The sequence below is a fragment of the Rhinichthys klamathensis genome, unplaced genomic scaffold (assembly GCF_029890125.1).
Source record: "Rhinichthys klamathensis goyatoka isolate OS25496 unplaced genomic scaffold, OSU_Roscu_1.1 h1tg000850l_1, whole genome shotgun sequence".
Taxonomy (NCBI): Eukaryota; Metazoa; Chordata; class Actinopteri; order Cypriniformes; family Leuciscidae; genus Rhinichthys; species Rhinichthys klamathensis.
In genome coordinates, this window is record NW_026607224.1 from 7,266 (window position 1) to 20,966 (window position 13,701).

A 13,701-nucleotide genomic window follows, 5' to 3' on the forward strand; every position below is an offset into this window, starting at 1 on the left:
GAGCTGTTCGAATGATTTAGACTGAATCACGAAAAGATTCAGGTCCTTAACCAGTTTGTCCGATTAATTTGACAAAAATAAAATAATAATTCATTCATGAATGATTGCAAAACACTGTTTGTGTTGTTGTTTTTTTGTTTACCTATATTCCAACTGTATTATGAATAATAATAACAATAATCATATTTTTGGCAAATTTGTTCCTCAGAGATGCAACCCCACACACCACACACGTCCGTGGATCACCTGCATTTCAGCTTTTCACCATTAGATGGCGTCATAACTGTTCAGATCTAAAATACTACAAGATAGGAAAGTATTGGAATTTTTTAAATAAACACAAGGTGGTGAAGCACATATTTATTTACGTATATATGAACATGTTATTTACATTTAATACATTTTTATAAAGAGTTGCTAAAATCTAGATTTTATGCATAGAACAAGTGGAATATATATTACAAGAAATTAAATCAAGCTTTTAAAAGTAAAATAAATTGTATACAGTATCATAAAGTCCATATAATTTATATATTACCTAAAATGAATACATAAAACTGTTTTGACATGCAGTTTCCTAAGTATAACAGTTGCATTTAAAAAAATGTCTTTATTAGTAAACTGCATAACAATTTTATATTTGAGAAAGATAACTGCCAACAGTTAGTGCACTGCATTTTTAGACCTACTGCTCTCTTTAATACTATATCTGTTTGAAGATAATGTGTCATATTCATCTCAGTCATATGATTGAACAGATTGTTCAGAGGGGATGTATGAATAGATGAAGAGCGCATGGGAAAATGTCATATTAATCAGAAAAGCTTATGCGTGAAACGGGTGGAGTCTTGCTTCGAGGGGATCCCTGTGGATGAGCATGAAAACAGTTGTGCTGCTAATTTGAGTAATTGGTGGCATAAAATGAAATGCTATGAGAAAGTACAGGCATAGATATGAAAGAGTCATACCCTAGGTTGGCCCTTTGAGTAGTTGACATGGGCATAGAGGAGCATAGCAATGTCTTTGTGTCCGGCCTCCAGAGCTATAGACAGAGCAGTGCTCTCATCCTACCAGTACACAGACACAAAACATACCAAACAAAAACACAAACACAAATGTCATAGACACATTTAAACAAGAACACACATTTAAATCACAAATGAGAAGAATATTACGCATTAAAACTTTTCTGTCAGATAGCCATGTGGTTACTCACATTGTCAGTCAGTGTGGCATCACAGCCTGGCTGGGCCAGTAAGAGTTTAACAATGTCAGCATGGCCATGTTCACCAGCACACATCAGAGCGGTTGACCCCTCATCATCCTGAATGTTGACCTCTGCCCCCGCAGTCAGTAGGACCCGGACCATATCTATACGCCCATGACTGACTGCTAGCATGAGAGCGGTCTGACCAGCCTGTGAAGAAAATAGTCCAGTAAACACAAAAGAATACTCTTAGGGAGAAAGAGTTTAAATACTCATATAAACAAAGACAGATACCTGGCTGGCCTTGGCATTAACATCGCCTCTGCTGAAGAGTTCTTGCACCACCATCATGTCTTCTTTTGCTTCCACGGCAGCCAGGGAGGCAAGCATTATAGGAGTATAGCCAGCCTTATTCTGATGATCAATATTACACACTCCTGCACGAGAAGGAATCGAGACCAAATTAATTATCCACCTAGGTTGTCCACAAAACATTAAAGGATCCATAATTTTAACCCTTTTTAACAATCGAGTGTCTCTTTACAGTTTATTTAAACTGTGCTCTAGAAACAGATGCATTTAACACTCTAAACCACAACCATTCAAAGGGTCAGTACAATGTTTAAATGTTTTTTAAAGAAGTCTCTTATTCTCACCAAGACTATATTTATTTGTTCAAACATACAGTATGAACAGTAATATTCTGAAATATTGTTACAATTTAAAATAACTGGGTAACACCTTATTTTAAAGTGTCATTGTTACATATGTTACATGTAGTTACTATAGTAATAACTATTACAAATTACATGCAACTAACCCTAAACAAAATACATGTAGTTACTTACAGGCACAATATGTAACAATATTTAAGTTTTTAGTTTAAAATATCCAAAAATCACTAGAACAATGTTATATATTTTGTACTTACATTATCCCAAACGTTTCCAACAGTTTAAATCCAGAGAAATCATCTATTTTAACCAGAACACGGACCGTGTCCATGAGTCGCCTGTCAATTATGTCATATCCGCGCTACCCTTGATTTCCGTTGAAACCATGGAAACACCAAAGACGCTTTATGTTATGTGTTTTATTGACAGGTGAACAACTGTTTGGATACATTTATGAACAGAAAACTAATCATTGTTATATAGCTGAACACGGTTAGTCTTATTATATCAATAGCTTGTTTTCTTGATTTACCACGACTCACGAGTACCGTGTTTTTACCTCAGAGACACTATTTTGTCAAGTGGCTAACAGCATAATCAGAAAGAGCTTTCTCCATTCTCTAAAATTAATTGCATGTCATTTAGCAACAGATGTCATCCAGTTTTTATTAATATGACATTCTAATATCGAACTAGATTACTACACAGTGCAACAAGTCTGTTATGCCAGCCACCAAGCTAAAGCAAAAAGTAACGTTATAACAATTTCAACACACTAATTTATTTAGCCATGTAAAACAGCTCCGCTGGACTCGACCGGTATGTATCGCAGATGTCTTTCATTAGCATTCGCTCCAACGTTCTCGTTCAAATTGAATACATTAGCATCCATGAACATGATTTCTGCCCGAGTCCGTTGGATTGTTTTCCATCGGCTGTGGAGGTGAAGAGTCAAGACGACAATTCCCAAGATTCCACGCTCATTCACGGAGTCATTAAGCTACGCCTTTGTTTTGAATAAGCGACCTCTAGAGGCTAAAACTACATACTGTGCCTTTAATATTACTCGGTACTTAAATGTATAATTACAGTGAAACAAAGACACCTTAAAACAAAGTGTAACCAACTGTGTTCTATTTTAATATATGTTAAAAACGAATTTATTCCTGTAAAGGAAAGCTGTCTTTACTGTCACTTTTGATTAATTTAATGCATCCTTGCTGAATAAAAGTAAATCAAAAAATAAAAATAAACACCGACCACAAACTTTTGATCGATAGAGTAATGTTTGGTTGTGAAATATTCAATGCAGATCCTGCAAGCATATTAGTACCACAGCTAAATTAAGATATCGAGAAGTAACAATCTGGAAGTAACTTCACATTGGATTAATCAAGGATTATGTGTTAACCCACCTTATTTTTAATGTAACAGCAGAGCAGCCATTTGTAAATTGAATGTGTCTGGCTTCTGGTGTCATCTGCTTCCAGTTATTTTTAGCTGTTCAAAACAGCTTGTTATGCAGCTTGATATTGCAAACTGGTAATTCTTACCATATAATTTTTATGTATTGTCATGGTTATAAATTCACTGGTTTGTAGCAAAAATAGTTTTAGTGCACTTTGTTATTCTTCTAGTGATTTTACTATAGCGGCTAATGAATCAGAAGTCTAGCACATTCACAGAAAATAGCTTACTTCTGCATTGAAAAATAAAGTGGATTCACGGTACCTGCAGCAAGTAGAATCTTTACTACGCTGAAATTAGAGTGAGACACACTGTAGTGAAGGGCTGTGTTGCCATTTTGGTCAGCCATGTTGGCCACATAGCACAGCACGTCTGGCGAGACATGGCGGCAAGCGAAGAGGAAGTCCTCCACCATCTGTGGACATGCCCTCTTCTGACTGGACACACAGAACCACTCCTGCTGCACTGTGCCTAGACAGGAGCACTTTTGCAAAGACAAACAGATAAAATGCAGAAAAAACTAAATCAAAAAGTTGGGTAGAGTATTCGTGTAAACTACATGGACACTTTGTAGACATACTATGCCAAGAACAAAATGACACCAAATAAATGAATGCAGGCGTCACAAGCAGGCTTAAATTACTTTTAACACAGACAAAATACAGCAACGCTATAATTTTAAACTTCCCAAATCCCACAGAACACCGAACAATCTGATCTATATGCCAGTGGGTAATTATGGGAGGAGGAGAAGACTGAGTAAACATAGAATACATCAACAACTGAGTTTTTCCGACTGTGAAATGCAGCTCCACAATACATCCTAAACTAAGTTTGGTTTGCCCTTCTTTTGCTTTCCTGTTGTTGAGTTATATATTTTTTAACCTTGAGAATTCATTCCCACACGTGAGATGGTTCAACTCTTCCTGAACATGTTGTTGTTGTGTGAGACAAAGCGACTGGAAAAAATAGAAGCCACTAATAATGTAGGTGAAATTAATAATTACTAAGCAAAAGCCATAGAAACAAGCCTATTAAACAATAGTGATTCAAAGTATTGGAATCCATCTCTGATAATAAAGGATATACAAAACACATTCATACAATGTGCTGTAAATGTTACAGACACTTCTTAGAAAGCCTCTACTAACTGCAGAGTAAAGAAAAATACACGGAAACGGTAAAAGAACTGACATTAAGGCTCAATCCCAATTCACCCCTTGGCCCTACCCCTCCGTTTTGCGCGTTCACATCTAGGGGTAGGGTGTCCTGATTCTTGTTGCGATAGAGGGGTAGGGCGAAGGGGTAGAGCTACATAGCCCTCGAAACGGAGATTTTTCAGAGGCACACTCCGAACGGAGGGCTACGAGAAAGTTCTGAGAATGCATCGCGAATCACCGGCGAGTTGGCTTCGCAAACGGTTAAACATTTAAATTTAGCCCCAGATGACACCACCATGCACTTTATTTACTCTTATAATAATAATATAGTCATTTCAATTAAGAAATTGTATAATAAATTACCTTTCCGAAACAGAAAAGACATACATTTCGAGGAAGGAACATTATAATCATCATGTTTCCTCAGAGGTAAGAGCAGCGGCGCTCATTGTCAGTCGTTGTCATGGAGTAATCCTGTAAAAACTCGTCGCTTCCGTAACGTCAGAGCCATCATCGACGACTGATGACCTATCAAGTTCATGAAGGGTTGTTTCATTTTTCAACCCCTTGGCCCTTGTAATTCTATTTTAAGGGCCAAGGGGTACACTCGAAAACAAGGGGTAGGAGCAAGGGGTGAAATGGGATTGAGCCTAAAAGACAGATCTCAGTTATTGTTCTGTAACTCACCAGTTCTCTGTTGGATATGACCTTGCTACCATTACGGTGAATCTCCAGAGTTTGGCAGGCAGAAAGCATCTTCTCACTAAATATATACCTATACAGTAGAAAAGAAATGTACCATGATAACTTTGGCTGAACAGTTTCATCTTACACTGATAAAACAAAACTTGTTCTTATGAGCATGAACCTTTCGTTTCTTTTAGGAAACTTCACTTTATCTTTGGTGCTGCCCTCTTTCTCTCTCTTTTCTCTTTTTTTCTTCTCTTCATTTTCAGAATCGCCACCCTCAGACAAGAGGTCCACAATACCTCTCTGTGTACTGTATATTGACAGAGAGAGAGATGTACAATTAAATGTACAATGCATATTATAAAAAAAAAAAAAAAAAAAGACATGCAATACACAACCAATCTGGTAAAAGAGCTCTAGCTCAACAAAACAATGCGACACGGAGCTGAATTTATTAGTAATTTAATAAATAATGAAAACCTTTATTTACCCTAGCGATGCAGTCGTAGGGTTCGTACTATCTGTGATGCTCTTCCTTTTCATGATAGACCTAAGACAGCGGTCATCACTGGGTGAGCCTGAAGGAAATGGATAAAGGATAATCAAAAGGATCGATGTTCATCTCCCTTCTTTGGAACTAATATATATTAAGAAAAGAAGGTTTGTGGAAGGGAATCATCATATTTGCGGGTCCTTGTCATGAAGAAGCTTGAAAACCCCAGAAAACATTCCCTGGCCCTGGTTTGTAATGACATCACCTAAGCACGCACGCACTTCTTTATACACCAAAAACACCTGCTAAAGGCTCTTTTTTCCTTAATAAGGACTTCTGATACACAAGCACTGCTGCCTTTCAGAAACCATGCACAGCGCAGGCTTCCAGAGTGGATGGTATTCATGTCTGTGTCTGCCACATACCAAAGGACATTAGAGCATTCCACAAACCAACAGCAGCCCAAATATTCTAAGTGTAGGGCTTATTCAGCCAAAAGACAAACCAGAGAGAGAGAGAGAGCTATTTTCACCTCCTGTTCAAATTCCACAGCAGAAAGATTGCTCTGAAAAAAAGTCTCCTCTTTTCTGCTTATTTTTGTAGCTTACATGCACTTTATCGGGTGGAGTCCTTTCGACCAGGATGAAATACTTTTGCTTGATAACTTGAGTTATCTTTGACACATGTAAATACAAACCATGAAGAGCAGCGGACATCTGCAATTCCATTTGATTCTTTTGTTTAACCATTGTAGTCTCATTTGATGACTGGCTTTGTGCAGTGACTGGAAATTAGAAAGAAAATGAACGAAAGCAATTAGCTGAAAACGCATAAAGCATCTAAATCTGACCAAAAAAAAGGCTTTTAAAAGGTCACAAATATACACATCCTTACCTTTAACTTGTTCATCTAAGTGACCGTGGGACTGGAGAGTGACCCCATGTTTTGACCCAGGGTGGCTGTCAGTTAACAGGTCCTGTTGTTCTTTAAGTAATTTCTGCATGCGATCTATATAATGATCAAGTCCAGGCTCAGTCTGCACAAACATCTGGCCCTCCATGTCGCGTATCCTCCCATCCCCCACTTCCACGCCGATGCTACGCGTCTTGACCGGATCTGGTAGACGGGATGGACCACATGCAATGTTTCGTGTATGGAGACCAATGAGGATATTCTCATTGATATTTGCCATTCCGATACCAACATCTCGTGTTATCACTTTAGGGACAGCAGGGGTGTTTGTGTCTCTACCCAAGCTTGTTGTGGTTCCAACAGAGTGCATCTGAACAGCAGCCATTCGGTCGCAAACCTTCCCATCCCCAACCGCCAGAGATCGAGTGATCGCGTGTGCTGTATTGGTATGTCTTTCCCTGGTGAGTGTGTGCTTTGTGTTGGTGCTGGCTTCAGAGATACAGGCCTGCAAAGTGCTGGTGCTGCGCGAGACGGTGCAAAAGGCTGTGCTGGTACGCTGCGATAAGGTCTGTGGAATTGCCATTACACTAAAGTCAATGCTTCGCACTGGGTCAGTGACAGTTCCTTGAGAAATGAGCGATTTGACAGCTATGACATCCATGTCGACCGTGCAGTCACCACAGCCCACCGTTTGGTGGGAAATGTTCTTCGTCTTTTCAATTGTCTCCAAAGTAATTGTGGCAGTGTCACACATGTACATTGTTGTCCCAACACCTTGATTTCGTGTTGCTGCACGCTTGCTTCCAACACATTGATCTTTTCGTGCCACTCTTTGGCGTACTTCCCACTCTTCCATAGGTGTATCTGGGCCAGATGAAACAACCCTCACCTCCGGTTTGCAGGAGACTCCAACAGCAATGGAAATCTGCTCTAGTCCTCCCCCAACAGCAGAATGCACAAGGTTGGTGTGGTTTCCAACCCCAAGAGTGCGAGTTTGCGACCCGGTCTGGGTTGCAACGCAGTTCACCTGTGGTTGTGCGGAGGAACTCTTGTCAGCATGGTTTCTTGCTTCTGCTTCCCGCAGTTCACTTCTTAGCTTGCCCATCTCTGCCTTTAGCATTGCTTCTTTAAGCTCAGCCTCCAGTATCTGAACCCGGTCACTTAAATGTTGGATGGTTTGCTGTTGCAACTCTGTTTCTGCTTCCTTGTTGGATACAACCCCCAGCATAGTCTCAGTGACACTGACAGCCACTGACTGAGTCTCAGGTTTTGCACCAACAGCAACATCCTTACAAAAGTTTAATTTGTGTTGATGAATAACATCAACTTCATCAATGCACCTGTCATCTCCAACTGCAACTGACTTTTGATCTCTCGTCTTGAAGGCAGAGGATTCAAGACGTGCATCTTGGATCTTCCTTTCAAGCAGTTGCATTTCAACACTAAGCTGTTGGAAATCCGTCAGACCAGAGATGGCACCGTGCTCCCAACCCTCTATCGCTGGTTTGCTGCTAAAATCTTTGTCAATGATAGAGCCTGATTTTTGATCTTCATCTTGCCTCTTGACCAAGGCGGTCAGTTGTCTCTTTTCTTCCTGCAAAACAGAAATCTTCACCTGTAGGACAGGAATGGCCTTCACTTGTTCCTCCAGGTCCTTTAACCTTCGTAAAGCAGCTGCCATCTGATCCCTGACCATCTGCAGGTGGAGTGGGCTCACACCGCTCACTGGAGATGCTCGGCCAGAGCTTGAGGGGCTGATTTTAAGGGTGTTCCCCAATAACAAGGAACTTTGTTGGGGCTGGTCTAGGACTGTCATCTTAGCACCTTGATTTAGGGCACTCCAGCTCGTATACGGAGATAGGGTACCACTAGAGCCAAGACCACCAAAACTGGCCAGTCTACGCCGTGGCTGTGGTTCTGGAGGTCCTTGCTGCGACGAGCCTTTCTCATGTTCCAAACGTTTGCATGTTTCCATCAAAGTTTTTTCCACTAGAGGATTTGGTTTGGTTGGGGTAGGACGTTGTGTGGCTGGGGCAGACGTCCCATCTACATACCTCTGAGAGGTGACTAGGTCTTGAGGGACCTCAGGTCTTGGACAGGAGGATTTAGGTTTGGAATGGGGAAGTGGGGGTCTTCTTCTGTTGACAGAAGAAGAGGAAGAGGATGAAGACGGAGACGTTTTCTTGGCTTCATCACTGCTCACTGAGGACAAAGACTCTGAAGAATTCCAGTGTGTGGGGTTTAAGATGCGTTGCGACTTGGAGGCAGCGTTTGCCGCTCCGGGCCGCTTGTTAAAATGCAGCCGTCGAATGGTGTCACTTCGCTCAATATCATCCACGTATTTAACAAAGCCTAAGTCGAGCTGGTACCCGTATGGTGTATCGATACTGAATGGGCTACTCTGAAAAGTGTCAGCAGTGATCTCACTCCAGTCTGTTTAAACAAAGAAAACAAAATTACTTTGGTGGAGAGATTGGAGTGTTAATATTCAAACTAAAGTTCATATTTATAAAGTGAATGTCTACTTTTTTGTGAGTAAAACTGTTCAATAATAAGATAAAAATATACTTCCAAGCCAGGAACATGAAAATGTATGACTGTGGACTGTTTATAACTAACATGCCTGAAAACACTATTTAAAATCACAGGATGAAACTGAGACGGAAAGAAAAAGACGAAAAATATTTCAAAATTCAGAATAAAATAGTACATACATATACTTCATATTCACAGTATTGCAGGCACATTTCAAGTGGTGACATTCTCAGCTTTCAAAATGTATCTGATTTCCATAAAAATATGCATTCCTCACTAAAAAAACCTCAGCAGCAAATGTCTTTCAAAACTAAATAAGGCTTAAGTATTCACTTTCTTACCTGCAGATTAGAATTTTCACCAAAAAAAAAAAATGTTGTAGACACAGGGAAAAAAGTTCTAGTAATGTTTATCTGTGCGCTTTCTCCTCTCTGCCCTTGTCTCACTCATTCTGCTCTCCGCTTCCAGGCCTTCAGTCTCTTATTTTGTTTCTCTCCTCCCACTTCTTTTTTATTCCCTTTCTCTTTCATCAACTCAAGCATTCAAAAACTTTTCTATTGAAAAGTTAAAAAAAAAACATGCCCACTGAAAAAACTTCTAAATATAAATAAAGATCCCCCTGCATTCAGAAACTGGGAGCATGCAAGTCAAAACCATTTTATTATAATTTATATATAATTTAAGGAAACTGCAGAGTTGCTGATTCTTACCTTGTTGATTCAGGTGGAAGTGTGTTTTCTGAGTCATGGCAGCTTTTTATAGACGATACCACCACTACAATTTCTTTCTCAGCAGTGGAAACACTAGAAAAGCAAGACCAGACAAGAGCACATTAAACATATCACCTAAGACATGTTTAGCTGAGAAACTGTATTATACTACACCGCTAATAATCTAAATTGTTGTAATAATAATAACAATAAACTGGTACATTTAGGGTTGTGTTCAAAATGCTCATTTTATTCCGTGTATCAATTTTAAATTCATGCCACTTGGATTTAAAAAAAAAAAAAAAATCTTTTGTGTCTGGTTATTTGTGATTAACAGATTCAGGGATTAAAAGGTAAGGGAAACCTTTCAATCATGAATCTCACATGATTTATCTTTTCATATACTGCCCCCTACTGAAGATAAAGGTAAGCAGTCTCATGTAGATCTGCAATAGGCCTACACCACCTGAAAAAAGAGAGGCTGAAAAGCGACAGACAATTATAGTAAAACAAAAAATAAAGCATAAAGGGATTTGGATCTTTTGAATGAACTGGTTTGAATGAATCATTCATGACTGGATTTGACTGATCCAGTTCTTTGTCTATTCAACACATGATTATGACATCAGTTGACTTACAATACAGTGCATACATACAGTGTTTTATGATACTTTTAAAGTCCAATTATGGCTTTTGCATCATTTTTTTAATCTTGAAAGCTCCAGTCAGTCTCATTTCATTGTAATAGCAAGGAAAACTTTATATTATTTAAAATATATCCTTTTATGTTACATGGAGAAAAGACATGGACAAGGGTATGGAATGGCATGAGGGTGCGTAACTCATGCCATTTTTTTTCTCCCCCTTTTATAAGAAAAACTGTCCCTTTAATAAATAGTTTTTACAGTTTCTGCAGCTGCAAGCAGGAGTTATAGCTTAGTGACACACAACAACAAGCAAAACAATGTGTCTGCCACATAATGTCAAAATTCCTTCTGATTTGGAAAGGAAGAGGGGGAGAAACCCTGCAAACCAGGAGAAGCTTGCACTGTCACTGCAGACAGATATCTGAAACATGAGACCTGCATTGTGTCAGCTGAATTGCTTGGCAGTGAGAGGACATGGACACATCGACACAACACGCACGAACGGACACACACTGATCCATGAACACACACATTTATCTGATATGAACAAAGGCTTTTTAGGGCATAAAGTAAAACTGAGAATAACAACCAAGAAAATGATTGATGAAAAAGAGAACAAGAAAGAGATAAATAATTTAGAAATAAAAAAATGTTACAAATGTTTTGTTTTATTTGTTTTTTACTGCAGAATAACAAATATGACCTGAAACAACTACTAATTGATTAATAATTTGTGCATACATATAATTAGCACAACATTTCCTTTATAGTACAAAATATACTTAACAGACTGTAGAAACACACACACAAAAAAAGTTTGATTAATATAATAAATGTCCGTTGTTGACTTAGCACACTAACAGAACAACTACAAATTTCTCTTTATTCCATATGTTGGATCCTTAAATACAAACAAGGGATGTTTCGTTGGAATTCAATGAAAGAGTATAAACCAATCTGGTTAGGTTTACTGGAAATTGCATTCTCAAGATTTACTCCGTTTTAAGAGGTAAATATATGTATGTGCATTAATGGATATAATCTGCTCCTGGTACAGCCCAGTATATCTTCGGCTTACTGGATTACACACTGCCTGGAGACTAGCTGTACCACATCCTCAACAAATAGCACAGCCATTTAACATTCTTGTAAACATAACTTGAATAAAGTGTGCAATAACTAATAAAGTGTATTTTGGTAGCACTAATAAATAGGTACTCTACCTTAACTTGTTTTAAAAATTATTGTTATTTACATAGGCTGCATGTCTGCAGCCAAATATTCTTAGACCGTCCAAAGTGACAACAAATGCAGTGAACAACTTAAATAAGATCCTATCCACATTAGTGCAGGTGAGTCTGTTGTTTACATACCAGAGCGAAGCGCAACTTGAGAGATGAACTTTGTTTCTTCTGCGTTTACATCTGAACATTTCTGTTTATCTTGAAACAGTGCTCCCTTAATGAATGCTTACCGTAAACAGCCGGTCCTGGAGTAACTTTACCATGCTGTTGTGTATGCGCATGGAGGAGTTGCTGCTTACGCCATGACGCACTACGGCAGGTGTGCAGTACTTTTACCATTTTTTGTCTGGCATATAAAAGAAAAACTAAGAATAGTATGCTAGTTCCCACTTGACTTATAACTTAGTAGAAAAGGAGGCGCGAAGTATGAGGGGGGATAAAATATTGAAAACAATTACTAAACATGGGCTAAAATCTACATACATGGTTAGCCATTTATTTGATTTAAAATAGCAGTCTTTATTCAACAAAATTATGTAAATTCAGCCCAATACTGTAATAGCAGATCCTCTACAAAAATTAAGAAGTTAGAAATCAGAAAATGTTCAGTAGGGCCTATCAGTTAACGCTGATAATGAATGTCTTCAATATTAGAGCGACATCTGTTGGTCATAACAGATGATATTACAACAAATTAAGGAGTTAGATATCAGAAAAGGTTCATTATCAGTTAACCCTGATAACATCTTCAAGATTACAGCGACATCTGCTGGTAGTTTTCTAGATGCCTACTTTTTACTCGATTGAATATTTTTCAAAGTGGGGTGTTTTTAGAAAGTCATGTCTGTATACTGTAACTTATGTTCTGCAAAAGTCTACAGAAAAGCTACTAGGCATGGGTATGCACACACACACACACACACGTCGAGTTTCCATGTTTTATGGGGACTTTCCATAGACACAATGATTTTTATAATAAAATATATATGTATATTCCATCCCATAAACCTACCAATCACAGAAAACTTTCTGCATTTTTACATTTTCAAAAAACATCACTATGATTTATAAACGGTTTTCTTTTCTTAACGGGGACCAAAAAATGTCCCCACAAAGAAAAGGATTTTGGATATTAGCATCCCTGCTGGGACATTTTGTCCCTATAACGTAGTTTACCAGTACAACACGCACAACATTTTTTTGGCCAACAAGTTATATACATATTATATACATAACCCATTCATTATATCATGTCCCTCCCTGTATGAATATTATTTATATATATATATATATAAGTAATTCTAAGTTTAATATATTTTAATTTAATTAGCATAATGTAAGTAATGTAATACTTACTACTGTTAACTAATGTGAAATATTACCTTTATACAGTAATGTACATATTACAGTTATTAAGTTATGAATACAGTTATAATTAACTTTTCTTTTTTTTAAATATAAAGTCACAACATACACCATGTTTTCACAAGACAGAACAATCCTGTCTTCATGTATTATTTTATTAGGCAGTTGTATTTACAAATCATCTTTTTAATTGTAAATTATCAGTAATTTTCTGTAAATTTACATTGGCAAGCCTCTGTCAGGTGCATCTCTTCACAGATAATCAACATAAATGCAGTTAAATACATCAACAGATTTTCTAAACTTGTTTTCAAAGGCTGAAATTGTTCCCTAATGATAAGGAAGAGTAATCATTTGAATAAGACTACTGCACGGGGAAATATATTTCGAAAGAAAGAAAAAAAGGTAAAGGGGACAGCGCAAAACCAAACAATTTCTCTGGATTTGTCTTAAGCTGGCTTACAAAGCATAGATTGTCAAGTTTTAGCTTTAAAGTCTCATTAATAAAGAATTTGAAATGACAGTGCAGTTTTGAACAAAAAAGACGTACTCTTTATATATATATATATATATATATATATATATATAGGAAACTAG

At 37.9% G+C, this 13,701-nt stretch overlaps 1 protein-coding gene across 1 annotated transcript; it reads right to left on the reverse strand.

The window, feature by feature from the left end:
- Nucleotides 1-605: 605 nt before the first annotated feature.
- kank1b (KN motif and ankyrin repeat domains 1b) lies at nucleotides 606-11,960 on the reverse strand. The gene is made up of 12 exons (XM_056243824.1): nucleotides 11,869-11,960; nucleotides 9,849-9,941; nucleotides 6,586-9,036; nucleotides 6,389-6,475; nucleotides 5,689-5,776; nucleotides 5,377-5,508; nucleotides 5,196-5,283; nucleotides 3,613-3,832; nucleotides 1,502-1,644; nucleotides 1,217-1,417; nucleotides 969-1,067; nucleotides 606-865 (listed from the first exon to the last, which is right to left on the reverse strand). Exons 2-12 carry the CDS (start codon nucleotides 9,883-9,885, stop codon nucleotides 812-814), a joined length of 3,600 nt encoding a protein of 1,199 aa, XP_056099799.1. The 5' UTR covers nucleotides 9,886-9,941; nucleotides 11,869-11,960; the 3' UTR covers nucleotides 606-811.
- Between the last annotated feature and the right edge of the window lie 1,741 nt (nucleotides 11,961-13,701).

Excerpts from the sequence above, each read along its gene's own strand:
- kank1b (XM_056243824.1), bottom strand. The coding sequence starts at position 9,885 with ATGACTCAGAAAACACACTTCCACCTGAATCAACAAG. Across the intron at positions 3,833-5,195 it reads TCATATCCAACAGAGAACTG|TGCTCCTGTCTAGGCACAGT; the intron begins GTGAGTTACAGA and ends TCTTTGCAAAAG. Across the intron at positions 866-968 it reads ACTCAAAGGGCCAACCTAGG|GGATCCCCTCGAAGCAAGAC; the intron begins GTATGACTCTTT and ends GCTCATCCACAG.